Below are 19,568 nucleotides of genomic sequence, written 5' to 3' on the forward strand. Positions count from 1 at the left end.
TGGTTTGGGGGCACTTGATGGTACATGTTGGCCACTTACTGAATGATATAATTTTGTTACGAGTTTTTTTTAAAAAAAAAGACTGTTAATTTCCCCAGTCACACATTCATATTGAGGTTTTCAGTACAGCTATCATAGAGGGTATGGTTTTGTCAGGAAAGTATTTTCTAGCTGGCTGTGGCTGTGTTCAGTATCTTCCCTTTTTCCTCAAGCCTCGAGAGTACTTCCTCCTTTAGCATCCCATTGCTTTCTAAACTGTTTCTCATGTCTCTCTTGAATGTGTCTTGTATGCTTGATAGGTGGGTTAGCTTTGAAATTTAAATTGTATTGAAACTTTGTATTTGTGTATCTGTCTCTGAGATTATGATGCCTATTCTGTTAGATAGTATTTCAGCAAATGTAGTTGTGTGTGTTTGGCAAGAGATACAATTTATGCATGTTCTGAGTTGAAGATCAACCAAGTCAGGGTTGCTATCGCAGTTGTAAACTAGCCCAAAGTGTTCCAGCTCCTGGTTCTAGGGTGTAAGTTTTTACTTCTCTTAAGCATATTAATTCTGTATCTTGTCTCATATAAGACAAAGGTTAAGGCATTAGTTTACAATATTCAGTTCAAAATACTTTCCTATTTCACATACATTAACACATGTTATTTCGTTGTTCATTTACACATAACTGCGCTTGGCATATGGTATAAAGCCATTCATAGAGCTGTAGACAGAACATCAAACAAGCATTTATACAGTACATTTCCTAGGCAGGAATATTTCAGGTAACTATTGTTCCCTGTAAAAATCCTCTTTTCTTTTTTAATGTTAAGCACAGAAGCCCTGAAGACTATTTTAATATTAAACCAAAAATTATTTCTCATCCATTAAGGAAAACTTCGGTTGTTGTAGGTGTTGCTGGTTTTCTTGTGGTTTCAGCATAGTGGTTGTAAAAAAGCCTTGTGAAGGGATTGAAAGATTCATTTACTGGTAATTATAAGAACTAGACATGCATTTTGGGATCTTCCACCTTAGATTGCTTTTTTTTTTCCCTTCCCCTCACTTCAGCAGTCTTTTCCTATTTCCCCCTTTAATGAAATCCTCCAGTAAACCTTCCTGCACCAGTCTACATGGAACAGCAGCAACTGGAGGGAAGGTAACAACTTGATGTTGAAGGAAGGTGAAGCACAACAGATTGTGCAAAACTCTAGGATTCAAATCCACTCTTGCTACAACTGTGGAGTAGAAAAGATCCTAAATCTTTGTAGTTTGTACTTAATTAGTGTAGGTGTTAATACCTCCCCCTAGCCATTTTAAAATTATAGAACAATGTGGTTTTTATTTTCCTCTTTTGTATTAGTTTATATTCATAACACAGTATGCAAAAGAGGCCCCTCTTAGCAGAGTACAGTTTATGAAAACTTACTGCAGAAAATTTCATTGAGTACTGTACTAATTGTCAAATTTTACTGATAGCTTTGTGATGTCTTTAAGTTGCCATTTTCATTTTTGTTTAAAATTCTGCAATTTTAAAGATGCAGATGATTTCATGACGTTGATTCCTAATACATTATTATTTTTTTTTACTTTATCGTATGTCTTACCTTTCTATGCTTTTATTCCAAAGGGCATCTGGCAATGATGGTAGTTAACAGACTTAATTGGCCATGAGTATGCAGTGCAAATTATCTTAATTGTGGGTTGTTTAACTTTTTTAAGAGTCTGTTTTTTTATTATCAATTGTTCTGAACAAGATTGCAGTTTATAGAGCCCTGTTGCAGAAATGGAAGCTCAGAAGTGGTAAGATGAAATTTATTCCATAGTTCTGACACACATTTGAAATCATGAGAGGAGCCTGTAGCACTTGCGCATATAGGATGTATTAGTGTATACCAGCCTGCTTTATTCTTGGTTTACAACTTCCCCTTTTTCCACTTTTTCTAGCATTCTCTTCAGCTCTCAGATTAGATATGTGGTCTAAACCTTTTCCAGGAGGGAAAGGTATTAGCAATTCTCTTCTACTGGAAATAATGACAAACAGTGAACTCCTGGAAAGGAATGATGTTATGTAATAGAATCTTGATGGCTAGAATGTGGGGATTGGATTGTGTGGAAGTGCTTCATAGAATTCGCTGGACACTTTTTTTTAAGCTTCTGCTGAAGAATAAGCTTATAGTCATGGGAGGATGAGGGACAGGACATGACTGCTTATTCCGATTTTTATTCCATGAGGTAGAGCAGACCAATAAACTTGCGTAGGGGGGAAATAAAGGTTTTGCTTTACTCATAAGAAGTAAACCCAGTCTAGTCTATCCTATACTGTAGGATGAGTCTCCAGGGTTAAGAGTTGCAGAAGCTAATAAAGCCCAAAAAGAACTACTTGGTATGCTCAGAACTCTTTGTAATATGCGCGTGGGGGGTTGAGTTTTGGGAAAACAAAAGTTTTCTAAGGAACTGGGCAATGAACTACCAATAGACGCTGCACTGCCCTCTTTCCCTTGGGTACTGCTTTATTTAGTGTTTGGGGTTAGCTGCTCCTTGTTGCTGATCCTACTGATTAAAAAAAATACTCCTAAGTTCTCTGCTGTGATGTATGTGAATACCAAATCTGACGATAATAGTAGTTATATATGTACATGCACATAGATAGACATGTTTTCTTCGTGTCATGTAAGGAGACTACTTAAAAGACTATTTTGACATTAATGTAATCTGTATGATGCATCCAAAATTTAAAGACTGTTCTCTTTGGCAGCGTTCAAAGTACAGACCCTGCAATGAATGGCTTGTGCACATAGGTGTTCACCTATATAGAATTCATTATATGATTCTTTTTAATAAAAAAAAAAAAAAGGAATTTTCTTCTCTAACATCCTGCCAAAGAAGTTTTTACCATGACGAATAATGCTGCCATTGCAGACTAGATAAAAGAGGAGAGGTAAAACCTCTGTGAAAATGTCAAGGGCCTCCCAGAACTATGCCTTTTGTATTTATTTTCGTAAAGTTGTTACAGACTTGACTGTTGGGAACTAATTGGGTGTGTTGATGGGGCAACATGTGTGAGATGGTGCAATGTTATCTAGATAAGAAGAGCTGTTGTCTGCTTACCTGAAGCCATAGCCTGGGATAGAAGGAGAGGAGTAGCTGGCGTCTGCACTAATATAGGAGGTAACTGTTGAGTAGAGAAGAGAGATAGCCAGCAGTTAAGTTCAACTGCCATGCACAGGAGAAAAACGGGTATTCCAAGAGCTGCCATTTTTGCCTAAAGGAGAAAGGCTTTTTTTTTTTTATTTTTATGGTCTTGCTGGTCAGGTATTACAGCTGAGATGCATGGAGTGTGCACCACTGCCATTTGCAGCCAGTAAGAGTGCAGGCTTTGAAGATGGAGCACAGAGGTAGCAGAAGAGGTGAATAATAAGCATAGAAAGATTTAGATCTGTCATAAACTGTAGCAGTCTCAATACCAGAAGATTTTCTATATTTTTTGTTTATATTTATAGAAAAAATATTTTGGTACTGAGACTGCTGCAGTCTGTGACAGGTTTAAATCTTCCTATGGTTATTTTTTGTTATTTATTATTTCCTATGCTTGCTAGATTATAGAAATGTGTGTGTATATATATTTATTTATTTATACATGTGTATATATATATTTATTTTTAAACCTTGCCACTTTAAAATATAGGGTCCTGATCTCCGGTTGGTCTGGATTTATAGCCTCCCAAGATTGCCTCTTCCCCCTCTGGAGCCTGCAGATTACAAATACCGCTCCATTTGCCTTTCAGCTTTATTTGGTATGCAGGATTCTTCAGAGTCGTTGCTAGAGAAGTACAGAAGGGGATTATCATTCTGCAGTAGTACCACTGAGCACTGTGGTAAGGCCGCAGATGGGATAGCGATAGCAGTTTCTCACAAGCAAGAAAATTATAGACCCCTGGCCTGGATACTGATTTTGGAAGTCTCGTAATTAGTATGTCATAACTGGCTTTTTTTCTACCCCTCTGTTCAGAATATATCTTTTTTTTCCTTATTTGGGTTCTGATAGCAGTTATATGCTGTTCCAGAAAAATATCATGGCATTTGTACTGCTAATGACAGCTGCATTTGTCTGCTGGCACTGTCAAGTAACTTACCGACGTTTTTTAAGTTGTGTTCACAATACCAAACTGAAGAAATAATGTTTAGAAAGGCAATTAATATCTTTACAGTACGAATGTTTTTGTCCTACTTCTGTGTCACATCAAAATTTCTTGTAGCATGGTATAAACTTTCATTTTGAGACGAGTCTGACTGTTAATGGCAAAAGTGATTAAAATCTGTACAGCCATTTTATAGCACATTCACAGCTTCAGAAGGCTTTGGCTTGTGAATTGCTAATGAGGAGCTCAATATAGGCTCTGCGCATATTTTTTTTTTTTGGTGGTGGTGCGTGGTGACTGGCTGGGTGTCACTGCCAGCACGGCGCCCAGCTGTTGATTTTTCTATTGTCTCAGAGGCTTCAGCAAGTGCCTCAACAGACAGCTTCAGCGGGGACCTGCGGATGCTGAGGGATCAGCTAAGCATGTCTGTGCAGTACGCTCTCAAAATGCGCACGCAGAGCCTTGTAGAAGAGATTATGGAAAGCACGTCTTCAGTAACTGCATAATGAAGCAAAATGCCATTATAAAGCAGGTATGTGAGTTCTGAAATAGGGTATTTAAACACTGTCTGCAAGGAGAAGAATAAAATGTCTGTAGACAAATCGCAGTTTGCATTTGGTTTTCCTTTTTTTTTTATCCCACAAAAGCCGTTTTAGGCCTAATCCATTAAGAGATCATAAGCATCCCTAAATCTTTTCTTTCTTTAAACGTTAGCTTTAAAAAGACTTTTTCTTTTATAATCTCATTTAATAATGGCATTCTTGCTAATCTTTATTTACTGGATATTCTACTTTGCTAGGATTGAAAAACCATTATAAATATATCTGCTAAAACAAGAAAATTTCTCTAGGTGGCAAGAATGGGGGAGATGTCTGTCTGTGGCTTTTTTAGAGTGTTAGTGTTGTCTCCATTCTAATGAGGAACTATAAGATGATTTTTTTTATCTTTTATATTTAAAAGATAAGTTTTGAACTGAAAAATAGATTTCAAATCAGAATAGCAAGAGTGTCTAAAGTAGACAATATAAAAATGTTTTTTTCCTATGCAGGATGTTGATGAGACTTTTGTATTGTGGACCAAATCTCCTTTTGTTGAGATAACAAGTAATTTTGGGTGGCTATTAAAAATCTTAACACTTGATTCCATGAAGATCAATGATCATTTACTTTTTTTTTAAGTTTCTGCACTATCAAGGCAGACATCAGAACTGCTATGGCTTTGTTATAAACTGAGCAAAAATACACTGCTAAAGGAATGACGTTTGTTAGGTCGACAGCTTTAAAATTTTGATTTGGTGTTGCATTATATTTATAATAAACAGATTTTTAAGCTACCGAATGATGTATGTGTCTTGTCAATGTGATGTAGTAATTTGTGAAGCTATGCAAACAATACATAGGTGAGAGTATTGATAGTGCCCCATGGAAAGTGTCATGCTTCTCTTGTTTGCTTTGGTGTTTTTTAATCTTCATTTTACTTTATACAGAGGGAGACCATAATGGTATGGTAATTCACCAAGTTAGTGATTCTCATTATAAGGGGAAAAGCAAGTGACTGTTATATTAGAAGCTTTTGCTTCATAAGTTTTTTTGAAAACCAAGCCTGTTTCATAATTTTGAGTATTTAGGGCCCTAAACAGAATCTTTAATCTGGCCTGATAACTCTAGGAGTCTTTTCCTATCATCCACTGTTGAAATTTGTTTGTCCATTTCAGAGACCCTTTTTTCCCCTGTTGTTATTGATGGAAATACTGAAGGAAAAATGTGAACTTGTATAGTTTAAGAAGAAAACCTGAATTCTTTATTAAAAAAATTTGTTAGCTACTGTGTACACTTTCAGATGGCTGTTTTCTAAGTAAGATGAAGATATGTATTTTTTAAGAAAGCTGCTATTTGAAGGATATCCACTGAAAATAGTCACAGACAATGCTTCAGTTTCTGGGGAGGGAAAAAATCAGTCTGACTATTTTGAGGTTTTAGCTTTCTACTGTGTCATCTGAGGATGTTTACATGATATACTTTATTTGATGTTACATGTTTTTCTACACGTACTTTATTCGTTACATGTTTTCTGTTAAGTGTTTTGAGTAGCAAGATGACTTTTTTACTGCATCTGAACTGAAAATACATACTCTTCCATTTTGTTTCTAATAGTATTAATGCTGAGCTGAAAAGATTCTTGAAGATACCTTTGGTTAGCTTACAGTTTGGTAATATAAAACGAGTTTTAATTTTTTTTTTATTGGTTCGTTGTTTGTTTGCTTTTTGAAGCAACCTTAAACAGCTCAGGCTATAATTACACTTTATTGTGCTATGAAACCTGTATGACGTTTAGTAAGCATTGATAACAGCATAAAGGGAAAACCAGTTATTTTTTCACAAACTAAGCATTTTATTTCCAACAGATGCAGGAAAAGCATGTTGTGACTTTCAGTTCCATTTTAAGGCTTTAACGCTAGAAATACCTTCAGGGAATGATCTGATAACAGATTATTCTAGTTCAGTTTAAGAGTTCTTTTAGTAAGACAACTGATGTGTTGCTATTTGGCAATGTAAAACAGGTAGATAATTCAGTTTTGGGTCCTTGATCTGAATGGCTTTATGATCTAAAGGTATTAAATAGATACACAACAGTATTATATGGTGATGCAGAGTGTGTTTCAAGGAATTGTTAGAGGCTTTCTAAATATATACTTGAAAATGAGTGAAAATTTTAATGAAAAAGAATTATGCAAGGTGACAAAAGGAACTGATAAAGGATAATAGGTGAAGATGCAATATAAGCCAAATAAGGATAGAAAGGGAAGTGTTGGGGATTGCTTGAAACTGAGGGAGGGTGCTGGTGTGGGTACATGGATGCAGAACCCTATGTACATCTGCTGTAGATTTCCCAGAGTGGAAATGGCTTAAGAGACAGGAGTTTTTCTGCTGTCAGGTTTCTCTGAATGATGTAAGCTAAGCCAAAAAAATCTTCCATCAGCATAGTTGTTTCTACAGAGCTTTTGCTGGTACAACAATTTCATGTGAGAAGGGCATTCATTTTTCACCTCCCAAGCCAAAGCTATGCTAGCAAAAACTAAAGATACGTCATGTTGAATTTCATAAGCATTTCTAAACAGTTATTTCTTCATGCCTTTAGACAGGCATGTTTTGGGAGGCAGGAGGGGCTTAGCCGTTCAACATACATATTTTCCAGTATCCCAATGCTTTGCTGTTTCCGAGGTATGGCATTTTGAAAGATTAATGCTGTAATAGTGTTCAGGCAACAATAGCTCTGCCAGTGTATATTAGCCTGTGTGAATTCTTGCTAGTGAGACAACGATCTAAGAAGTAGGTTTTAGTTAACTGTCGTGAAGTCTGCTTCAAAAATTATTTTCTTTTGCTCTCTCTCCCTCTTCAGCTAAAAAAAAAAAAGTGGAGAACAGATCATAATGGAGCTACAACTTTAAACAGTGCATAAACCATTTAAGGCTATTTGAGTTACCCTGGTGAGAGTGGACTAGGCACAGAGTTGTTTTATAACAATATGCATATGCTCGCCAAGTCAGTTTTCATCCAACACTGATTGTTCAAAGCTAGAACTGTAATTTCATCAGAAACCCTGCATCTGTTAAAACACGGATTGAACATTCCTGATCTGTCAGAAGGACTTTTGTTTTTCATGTTGTGCAGTTCCCTTAGTCAAAACAAGGATGGTAGTGGGTTTTACCTTAGCAGAACCCCTTTGCCATGTTCCATTGTAGCAGGGGCTACATCCTGAGGACTATTTTCATTTGCCATGAGGAAACCAGACAGAGTTGTTTACTTCCTTTGATGTACTTTGATCTGATTGTTTGCATCCTACAAGTCCAAAGTGAAGTCCAAGAAGGTAACTATGAGAATGACAGTGCTCTGTGCAGAATGGAATGGCTGATCCTCCTGAGGAGTCAGTGCTCCAGATTACTCTGAAAAAGCGCTGTACAAGGCTGAAAAAACACTGGCAGATCAATGTACATTTAAAGTTTTCCAGGACAGAATTTTTAACTTTATGGATAACAAATGCCAACAACAAACTTCTGCTTATCTCCGTAAGAACTTTAATGCTGTAGTCTCTGTCAATATGTAGAACAGATTGTTCTAGCCTTGCTGGTTGTCAAATTGCTCATTCTCATGTATGCAACTGTATTCCTGAGGAGTTATCTCATTATTCTTTGTCGCTATCAGCTAACCTTTTCTATTGCATTCAGTAGTGGACTTACAGGAGAAGGTGAGGCAGGGATAAAAAACCTTAGAATAATGCTCAAAATTTTAAAATATTAAAAATAGAGGAGGGGCAGTTAATAATACTACATCTTTGCTTCTCACATGCCTATTACAGTGAAAGGTGCCCTCTTTAAAACCTTTCAAATCTGTTATGAACAATGGTAGTGTCCTAGCTTATAGCCTGAGTGTGACAGAGGGGCACTATACTGTTTTTTAAAATTGTTTAAAAGATTGTAGTATGCAAAACCTTTCAGTAAAGAACAGGAGGTATTTTAAGTGTAATGAAATAGAAGACTGATGGCAAGTTTCAATTTTTGTTTCTGATATGCAGCATTATTGTTGTGCAAATAATACAATACCGGTAACCTGTGTAGCTATCCAAAGCATGTGTAGGTTTGAGGTAGATGTTTCACAGGTATGTTCTTGTGATTCCTGCTGCCATGCTTTAAGGTGATGTCTCTTTCTGTCTCTCCTTCCTCTTTCAAGGCTGTTGACTTTGCACCGAAGTCAGTGGGTGATAAGGTTGGTATGATGGTGTCTTGGTCACACAAACGTGAAGCCCCATGTCTTGGTGTGTACAGTCAGGGAAGGTCTGTGTGAGCTTAGACACCAGGCCAAGCTGGAGTGATTGAGGTGTAAACACGTTCTCTTCTGCCAACTTCTGCTGTTGAGTAGTACCTCTGTTAGAGGGACAGGACAGATAAATGAGAGATCAGATTGCTTTCTATAACCAGTGCAGCAAGATGAGCTAGAGCATACCTATGAGAGCCTTTTATCAGGTTTTCCTTCTGAATTATCTTTGGAGGCAGTTTTCTTAAGAAAGTCTGCAAATGTCTTCTGGTAAATTTGGTGCGATTTCTGTCCACTTAATTTTTTAATGATGTCTGTGCTCAGTAGGCAGTAGGACATACCTTGCATAGACAGTGGGACACATTCAGTCCTTAATTTGGGAAGAGGCAGAGTAACTGCACGTTATGCTTTTGTATTCTGATTTATCACCATGCTGTTTCTTTGAAGATCTGATTAGTAAATAGCTTGGTAAATTGAATCAAACAAAAATTATCTTCTAATGCCAGTGCAGTAAATAGCATTCAGTTGTTAACTTTTGTACCTTTTAAAACTTGTGTAGATAGTGTCATTGGGAAAAGCATAGATCTTTGATTTAAGTGTATTTAAGTCAGTGCAACACTGATTAGTTTGAACAGCATTTTCTGTTCTATGTAAGTAAGAATAAGGATTTTCTTTTATTCATGCTTTAAAAATGGAAAAAAAATCATTTAAATGCTATATTCTTATAAAGATCAAACCTGCATAATGTCATAGTTCAGTAGGGAGGCCAGGATTCGTTGCTGATTAGTTGTTGAATGGGTGTCAAACTTTAGACATAAGATAACATGCAGAAAGCATATGCAACAGTTGCCTCTGCATAATTCCAGTTTCTGTGTCTCATAATTGTACATAGCTGCTTTGAATTTTCTGTTAAATTAATAGTAATCTTAAGATCAGCTGCTACATTTTTGTAGAAGTTGTGTGGTAGATTTTAAAATTGGTCCGTTCATGGGCAGAATTGTTGCCTCCTGTCCAATCTTCCCTTGCTCTCCAAATCAGGATTTGTAAGGTTGTGTGGGGGTTTTTGTTTTGTTTTTTGCTTTTCCCTTTTGTTGTCTTTATTGCCTGAGGTGGTTTCCTTCAGTCCTTTCCCACCTGTCCCCTAAGGAAGGTTTCCAAGAAGGGACTCATCTTTTCCAGATGTAGGTGCCTATCAGGTTGTCCATCTTTTTGTCTCAGGATTGATTCATCTACAGGCTCTCAGTTACAAGATTCTTTTGGGGGTGGGGAATAATTATTAATCTGCAACTTCACATAGCTTTATTTTAGTTAGGCTGGTGCTGTTGAAGAGTGACCTTAATTGACTACTGGGGCAGAGCTGATATAAAAGACACGGCTGCAAAGAGAGAGAGGTGCAGCTGTTTCTCTCTTGTTGCTTTCTTCATGCTGGCTGGTGCTCAAACAAACTTCCTTTGCACAACCCAGCAAAAACTACCCCTAGCAAAAGAGCTTTAAGGTTCTCAGTCACTTCTTGTTGAATCACACCGTGGAGCAGTTCAGCAAACTGTTTACATCAGAGCTGATGTGAAAGTGGAGGTGGCATGACACTTCAAAAGCATGCAGGGCAGAGGCTACAGGAAGAAGAAGAAAGAAGCAAGACCTCCCCTTTTTGACAGCAGTGAGTTCTCTGTTGATTTAGCTGCCTGAAGCATTGGTCTAACTTGCCAAAATTGTTTCTGAGAACTGTGTGTAAATAGCGGTCCTCAAGAACTAAGCAGTAGCTGGATGAACCAATTCTCTTCTGGTTATACCCATACTTCTTAATGTAAGAATGAGAAAATTTTGATTGATACCTTTCTGTTTAAGGCATAAACATTTTTCCTTTTCATCCTAACGAAGAAACATATGTAACTTTTTGTGAGTGTTTTTGGTTGGTTGGGAGGGTTGGTGTTTGTTCTAATCACAGGAACCCTGAGGTTATGATGCTAATATAAATATGTTTATATTGTGTTTAAATGTTACCTAAAATAATTGAGATGAAAAATAGCTGGAAAAGCTCTTGTTGTGGCAAGTCTTATTTAAGAGTCTTCAAAGATCTGTTTTTCTAGGGAAGGTCCTGACCTTTCTCAAAAAAAAACCAAAAAAACCAAACCCACCAACACATCCAAGGAAGGCTTGTATCACCAATACGCTAGGGGTAAAGTAAGGCTGTTCCCAGAGACTTAGCTGTAGTCATCCATCAGCTCTTCCACTTGAGCTGTGGAGGGAGTTGCTGCATGAACCCGTGTAAGTTACAGTAGGAGGCCAGTGTATGTTGAGGTGGGTTTTGCTCATGCAGCTACTTCTATAACAGTTTTTGAAATAGCATGGATTCTATACAAAGCTCAGGTCTCCCGAAGGAGAAACAGGTGAATTTGTAGTTTCCCCTTAAGTAGACAGTATAGCTTCTGGTGAGAGTAATATTAGTCTAGTCTTTTTGTGCTGAAGGTAATTGTTATTTAGTACAGAGCATCTTTTATGAATTTTTTTCCTGTTCCTGATGCTTCTGCTGTAGGGAAGATTATCCTTATAATCCTGCTTTGAAGAGAATAGGAATAAGTAAACCAAACATTGATTCCTCTCAGTTTAAGGGAGTACAGCATAAATAGTACAGAAAATAACTTCCGTGATTCCTCTGGGCATGTGTACATGCATAAAGGGGTCTTTTGGATAATGAAGTTAAAGCAACTTCTGAAGAGAAGTATGGCTTTACATGTAACTAGAGCAAATGTTGAGAGCTAAGACGAGACACTTCGTCTGGAGATCTCTGAATGACTTGCAACAACTGGGAATTCAGCCCTGACTGATTTTGACTGTCAGGTGAGGGGTTAAGCTACTCATAGTAAAAATGAAGTAGGTGGGTATTGCCCACAACAAGGGATACTCCTTAGACCTGTGCAAGAATTCTGTTGAAATATACGCTGAACAGAAGCTTAAGAAATAAACTTTCATTTTACCTCTCGACTGATGATGTGTCCACTTTGCATGCTGAACGTAGATTATTCCACCCCCACACTTCTAATCCAGTATCCTGCACTGAATTTGATTGATACCAGTTATTTTGACAGCTGTTACAGTGGTCTTCTGACAACAATGATATCAATAATAACTTTAACAAAGAACAAACATATTATCTTCTGTCTTTTACCTTATTTTTAAAAGAAAAAGAATGGATTTCTTTTGTCCTGGGCAGAGAAAAGCTTCCTATCTCCATCTACACTGCCAACAAGAAGGGAGATGGAAGTCTTGATGCCTATTAGTGAAATTGGATTAAGTTGAGTAGATCCTGTTCCCAGAAATACCCTCGCTCATTACAAGTCAATTTAGTGGGTTTGCATATGATTATTTTCAAGTTGGAACCTGAAACAAAGGACCAGTGGTATTCCATGCATCATTCTTCAGGAGGTTTCCATCATAAAACTCAGGAATGGCTTTGCTTGATGTCTTTTTTTTTATTTTGTCCTCTAGGTTATGCAAAAGAAGGCATTAAGAGCATAACGTTGACAGTTTTTGTGATCTTCTGATTGAAGGGCATATGCCTGCATAATACTGGACTTTCATCTCACAGCTGGTAATAACAATTTCTCCATCTGAGAAGGGGGGAATAGTTCATTTAGAATAGTTGCCTAGACAAAGTGGTTACCTCTTTTCAGAAAGAGAACTAATAGCATTTAGGATGAATGGTGGTGATGAGGTGTTACCGATATGAAGAAGGGGAGGAGCATACATTTCAACAATGAATATTTAGGTGGAGACAGCAATCCTGAAGGTTAAAGACAAATATGACATTATCTTCCACTCCTACGTACAAGTCCTTGTACTTCCTGTGTGTCAAAGTAGGTACCTATTGTTGTCACCTATAAGATTGGAAGTCGTTTTTTGTGAGACCTGTTGCTGCTACTTTGAGTTTTTAAGTGCAACAAGTGCAAAACGAGGTCATGTTCTACCCCTAATATTCAGTCCTTTCAATTGTTTGGATAATTTTAGGGCAGAGGTATCATGTCCCTCATTAAAATCTGCTAACCTGTATTGGTCTGTATGGCCTTCCAGTCTGTGGCCAATGTTGGGATTTGGTGTAAACCAACTTAATCAGTTTGCTTACTAGAACCTGTTTTCTTTTCAAACAGTAGAGTGACTCCTGAGGTCTGCTGCCTTGCTTGCTTCTCCTTTTTCCCGTCCTACACGGGACAGAAGTAATTAACATCCAAGTATAAGGGGAGGTGGAAGGTGGGATTTCTAAGGATCGACTGTGATCTGTCCACCCACTCAGTCTGCAGCATAGAAATTTCCCTAAGTCTTTTTCAATCCAGTCTGTGCAAGTTCAGAAGCTAAAACCAAATTCTCTCAGCTAAGACAATTGTCTGAATTGGAGGAAATGTCAGGAATGGAACGTTATCCAAGTACTAATAACTCACTATTGGGGGTCACAAACATGAGGTTACATTACTAACTTACATTAATCTATGGCTGTTATCACTTAAAAACAATTTCAGGTTAGCAAAGAGTCATCTTTGTTATATGTGTTTTGCTGTTAATCTGAAGCACAGGGTTTGTTATTTACTTATGGGCATGTGTATAGTGATTCTGGTTGACTCAAAATAGCTATGTTATATGAAACAAACAAAATATTTTGTGTGAATTGAAACCACATGGCTTTTCTTTGATTCTGTCCCTTTTACTGTAGGTTACATAACAAAATTCTTAGGCTTTGTGTTTATCTGCAGGTGAGAGATGTGTTCAAAACAAGTTAGAAGCTGGTTTGCAGTTAGGTGGTTGTAGAAAATATAAGGCGTTTTTTCTTGTGCATCAGTTTTCCAGATTGGCATAGGCAAACAAATATGTTTGCAGCATGAGTTTTGCAAACTGAGTATGATGATACCCATCTCTTTAAAATGGTGTTGCAAAGGGACAGGAGCTCCTAGTGAATTTGATAGAATTAAGGAGGAAACTTCAAGATATTAATTACAGCTACTACATCTGTGACTTGTGTAGGGAGTAGCAGTTAAATTACACTTAATTTCCAATATTATATTTGCAACTGGACATAAATGTTTTTTTTCTGTCTTGACCCTGTAATCTTTTTTTAACTTATATCTAAGTACAATACAAATCTTACGTCAGTCAATAAAATCAAACAGCATCTCTACTCAGGTCTTGCTTACAGTAAAGGTTATTAATCCGAGCTTCTTCATAAATCTTGAATCACCATCTGAATTGTCTGGAAAAACTAACTCAACAACCAAGCTACTGCATATCCTTTGTTGAATTTCTGTGCCTTTATATTTCCAATTTGTTCCTTCATCTGTAATCCTTTCCCCTCTGTTAGATTCATTGAATAGGGTCTTTTACAAGCCTGAATCACAGCCCGTCTTTTATCTATCTTTTCTGTTCTTTTTTGCAGCAAGATTTATTAAGTCAAAGTGTCTATAAGATCTCATCTCTTATCAAACCGTGTGTTTCTTCAGGTCAAGAAAACTAATTGTAGCCGGGCTTTAGCTTTAGTCTCATCTGCAAGGAAACCTGGAACTCTGTGGGCTGTTGTGCTGTTGTTTCATGTCATTGCAGACTTCTCAGTCATACTGAGGGAGTAGTTCAGCACAAGTTACATTTTGTTTGCTATTAGGTGTCTGTTGTTGCCTGTCACTTAAGATGCATGCTTCCTTGTGAGTGGTGATATTACTTACTTTTCAGCTAAGCAAATCTGAAAAAGAGGTAAGATGGAACATTGTCAGTTTTGTAGAAATTTGTAAATCCTCATTCGAGGCCAGTTCCTTTGTTGAATAAAATAAAATTATCTTCTGTAGTTCAAGGCGCCTAAAATACAGATTACGTATTGTGCTTGTAGGTTACTAACTATTTCAAAGAGAAAAATGCTGTTGTGCTAACAGAAATTTGTGAGCTTCTATGGGCTATTACTCCTCCACACCTGCTGGGCTGCGTATTTCAAACTGTCTTCTCAGGCTCTTCTGGAAGATAACCCGCTTGTTTATAGGAAGAGAATTTCACTAGGAATGCTAACAAAAATGTTTATTATGACTACTTGTTAACTCTGTAATACAGAAATATCTTGGAAGTCTAATGAAGAATATTGCTACTGCTAATTAAAGCAAGTAGAGTCAATAGATGTGACAAATGCTGATTCCTTAGGTGCTTTTTTTTTTCCCTACTGAAATGTTTTTGAGTGTCATCATGTTCCCTCTCCCCTCCCACCCCAAATAAAAGCATCACGTATTTCCTTTGTTAATTTTTAGGCATTTGAAAGGGATGTTCTTGCTGATTCGAGACAACATAGTTCTGTCCAGGACTCTACACTGGGGATAAGGACATGGGACTCCTCCTGCCAGATTCCAGATGGTTCATTACAACTGACATCTTGGTTGACAACTGTGAAAAGGAACTTCGGATTATTTTATTTTATTTTTGTGGGAGACCACAATCCGGAAACTGTAGGACATATCAGGTACTAAATCAGATACTTAGACTTTTCCATAATGTTACTTGATGGTTATGTTTCCTGTGAAGGACTTTTAAGCATTCGGATCTTATTCTTTGTCTCGTTTAAGAAATGGAAAATTGTTTTTATGTCTTTCACTGTAGCTGAGTAATGACAAGAAGTTGTATTACTTACCTCTTAGGGAAAATTGGGCTGGTTCTGCTATAGCTTCAATCATTAGAGTTATCTTTATACAGTATTTAAAATAATTACTGATAATGGTTGTTATTATCCTAATTATCAAAGCTATCTCTTTCTTTTTGCTTTTGAGAGAATGCTTAATTTTATTAAGGCTAATTCTGCTACATTTAGTAGGCAAGATAAATTCCTACATTCAGAACTTGTCCAGTTGTTACCTGGCAACTAGGAAACTTAAAAGTTTTAATGAAATTTATGAATGTTTGCACACTCGGTACATTATGATTCATATATTTACTTTCAACCTTTATAAAATAAATCTAAATGTAATTCTCTTTTCCTTTCAAACGAGAAAAATTTCTCTTGTTGCTGTTGGAAGCTAGTTTGATTCAGGGTACCTGAATGCTCACATGTTGATTTTAAAATACAGAAGGGGAAATCTGCAAGCGTTATCCTATAGCGTAGCTCATAGTTCTTATTTGTATACATGTCTGTTATTATAAGCCTCTTGATAAAAGTAGTTAAAAAAAACCATAATCACTCTGTCAGATACAAGACAGGAAGAAAAACCGTAACTGGAGGGGGAATCCTTTTTGCAGCAAAATCATGTTTATTTTGGGTAGCTGTTTAGGTATGCAGGTTTTTTTAATTAATTTAAAATTACTCAGTGATCCACTCTTTCTTTGTCCTAAAGGTTCCATATTTCTTGTAGAATTTTAAAATAACCTTTTCTAATGAGGATGTCTGATATTCTTACTGTAAAAGATGAAACTGATGCAATGAAGGGTTCAGAAGTTGAATTTAAAGATACAGACCCAGTTGAAAACCTTATAAAATCAGGAAGTCAGGAGCAGATTCAAGCGGAAAAGGATGAGAATTGTCCTGATAGCAAAAACAATATGCCGGTAAGACACTTTTCACTTTTTTTCACTAGTATATCACGTTAAATAAGTCTGTGTCTTGTTCTTCTCCCTTTCTCATGATCCTTTTATGTGTGTGTTTGATACAGGCCAGGAAAACTTGACAGGTGTTAGGGAAGCAAGTAAGATGATTATTGCTTCCTCTGTCCTCCTTTGCCCCACTTCTCTGTTTATGTTCATGTAAATATGAGAGTCAGTAATTTTTAATTTTTTTAAGTAGATGAGTGGTTTTCATGGCAACTGGACAATTTGTCGATATTTGTGTTTTCCTGAGTGCACATGTGAAGTTGAATCTTTTCATTGTGGCAGAACGAGGGAAAAACTTGGCACTGAAGCTGTCTTTTGCTGTTGTTGAATCCCAATAGATTTTCAGAGGCTGGGCTATATTAAGAACAGGCTATGTAGTAATAGCGTGGTTTGATCAAACACTAAAATGCTGGAGTGTTTCTTATATGAGCAAAGCACTACAGCACAGCTCAGTATGCCCAGAGTAGGGGTGAGCAGTCTAGGGCTCTTGAACTATGTGCAGCTTACAGGTGCTCATATGTAACTCTTACAGCAGAGCTGTACAGTGTAAGGCTAAAGTAATCAGATGTAGGTAATCCAAATCTCCAGGTGTCAGAGGAATCAAGTCAGCACAGCTCCTGAAGTTGGTAGGTCTAGATCCTGCCCTAGCCACCAGCAGAAGGTCCAGCTTTTTTCTCCCTACATCAGTGGCAGAGTGAGCTGGTGAGCTACAATTCCATCTTGGCTGCTAGCTAGTACTCCCCATACTTTCCCTTTTCTCTGTTCTTCACTGCTTGATAAATTTGGTACGTGATTTATTAAGAGGAAAGCTTAGGCAGTCCTCATGCATACACTGAAGAGCTGATGCATATAGATAAATGGCCTTTGCAAGGTGGGAGCTGTACCTATAAAGCAATTGCAGCATCAAACTTCAAGTGAGGAGGAGGCAGGGCAGATAGTATGAAAATATCTTGTGTTAAAGGAGAACACAGCAGTAAGGATGGGTTAAGAATTTATGGCAGCAGATTTAATACCTCTGAGGTTTAGTTGTGCAGTTAGTGTTTACGCTCAAAAGTACTGAAAGATGGGTCTCTCATGTGGGACAAACTAGTTAACTCCTGACTGAGGATGCCCGCTTGGTCATTGAAGACTGTAAGCGTCTTTAGATGAGGTGAGGAGTTAAGGAAAGCAACTGAGATTTTCTGGCACAACCTAGAAAATGGGGCAAACTTCAAAGAGAAAACACAGAAGCTTGTGTTTGACAAGAACTAGTTTTCTATAGGAATTCTGTGTCTGTGGGTTAACAATAAACAATTCTCTGATAAAAATCCTGATGGGGATATGGAGTATAGCAATATTCTCTTGTGGGCTGCAAAAACAGGATAGTAGCTTATTAGATTCTTGTCATTGAGAATTGAGTAAAAGTTTCTTTTGGGAGTAGATTTGTTCAAGACTTAGCAATTCAATATTCCACTGAGTGAAGTAAGCTCTATCTGGTTTTTTTAAACTGCTTCCAAATAAATCTTATAGACTACTGTAATAACAATACAGTTTTACACTTTAATATCTGCTGGCTTTATTAAGGCTGGCATCAGTATAAATAGATAATTTTATGGGAAAAAATAGATCAAAATGAAATAAGTCTGTAAAATATGAGAAGTAACTGCTACCAAAAAGCTACTATATCTTACAGCTGAGCTGGTATTTTCTTTAATCAATGGAATATCCTAGTGGTGAACCTTAAACATTAATTTAAGGTTGATTTATTTTCATACAGTTCAGTAACTTGGAAAAATCTCATGCACATTTTCTCATTTGACAAGTTTTAGTGTGGAAACTTCTACGAGACTCAAGTGGCAAATCTGCCTTCCTGCAACAAATGTTGCTGTATGGTCAGACTTAGTCTAGAGAAATTAATCTGTTGGTCCTGTCAATGGCTGTGGGGTTTGGCAGTGGGGTTGGTTACTTGGTTGGTTCTTGTACAGGAGTAATAGCTGGTGGCTGAAATAATTACCTAGCACGTGCAAGAGGAGCGGAACAATGGTGTAATGAAGGCTGGTGGAGGCAGCTTTACAACTGTTGTCTTCATTTAGCGTTGATATATGAGTGTTTGGTCTAGGAGTCTCCATCAGAATCAGAACATTGCTGTTACATGAGTAGTTTAATTGAAAACTGAGTCTGTGGGCTGAGTATGTTGGTTTCCAGTGGTAGGAGACAGCCAGTTACAAAGGGGCACTTTGCTAATGTAAGCCCTTTGCAACAATTGAAGTCAGTAAAGTTCAGGTCACTTGTACTCTGTGGTAGCTGCTAGTGCAAATGTATGTCATATATTTGAGGCTTTTCCATTGAAAGAATGTTTTGTGCTAAAATAGAAGTTAAAAAAAAAAAAAAAAAAAAGGCTTGTCCATAATAAACAAAACTTCTGGGAACTGTAGAGTAGTCAGCAAGTTTTTAACTACCGGATGATGAAATAGTTTGAGTAGTAAAATTTCACTGGATATCCTACTTTCCATTAGGTGCAGGTAAATGTTACTGTAGTGGTAGGAAAAAGAGCAAAGGATTTGCTGAGAAATGTTAGAGAAGATTATCAGAAGCTTATTGGAATTTGCTGTGTTCTATTATTTGCTAATTGAATGTATCAGAGGATGGGTTGGGCAGTGGTTGCAATGGGTTTGGCTTTGGCTTTCCTAATTAGTAGTTAATTGCTTAATAGGTTTCATAGCTATTGGCAAAGTACAATAATATTCCTAAGTACAGTTATCACTTGATTTCTAACTTCTTCACAGCCAAGTAAGAAACAGGCTATGATCTTTCCTCTGACTAAACCTGTCATGGTTTGAATTCAGGTATGTTTCTGGATCTTCACAGTTCCAGAAACTGGTGATTATATTTTGAAATGTGACTGTGGCTCAATTCCATATTATGTTGAAATGTGTAACCTATTTGCTGTTGTGTACACTGTTGGAGGTACAATGTGAATGAGAAAAATGTCTTACTAGAGTACATGACTAGCACTCCCAATTCCTTTAAGCAGTGTGAGAGTAGTATAATTGATATGT

At 37.1% G+C, this 19,568-nt stretch overlaps 1 protein-coding gene across 15 annotated transcripts in view; it reads left to right on the top strand.

Moving 5' to 3' along the window:
• Positions 1-19,568, top strand: part of R3HDM1 (R3H domain containing 1) — an 87,658-nt gene that overhangs the window by 17,729 nt on the left and 50,361 nt on the right. For 12 of the 15 annotated variants that reach the window (XM_056349515.1, XM_056349520.1, XM_056349526.1 and 9 more), the window contains exons 2-3: positions 15,204-15,412; positions 16,278-16,488. In XM_056349515.1, coding sequence (XP_056205490.1) covers positions 16,318-16,488 — 171 coding nt within the window. In that variant the 5' untranslated portion in view covers positions 15,204-15,412; positions 16,278-16,317. Of the gene's footprint in view, positions 1-4,477; positions 4,656-10,059; positions 10,592-12,420; positions 12,524-15,203; positions 15,413-16,277; positions 16,489-19,568 lie in introns of those variants that run through there. The other 3 variants (XM_056349517.1, XM_056349518.1, XM_056349516.1) reach the window with 3 other exon arrangements.

This window comes from Falco biarmicus, chromosome 8, assembly GCF_023638135.1.
Source record: "Falco biarmicus isolate bFalBia1 chromosome 8, bFalBia1.pri, whole genome shotgun sequence".
Classification (NCBI taxonomy): domain Eukaryota; kingdom Metazoa; phylum Chordata; class Aves; order Falconiformes; family Falconidae; genus Falco; species Falco biarmicus.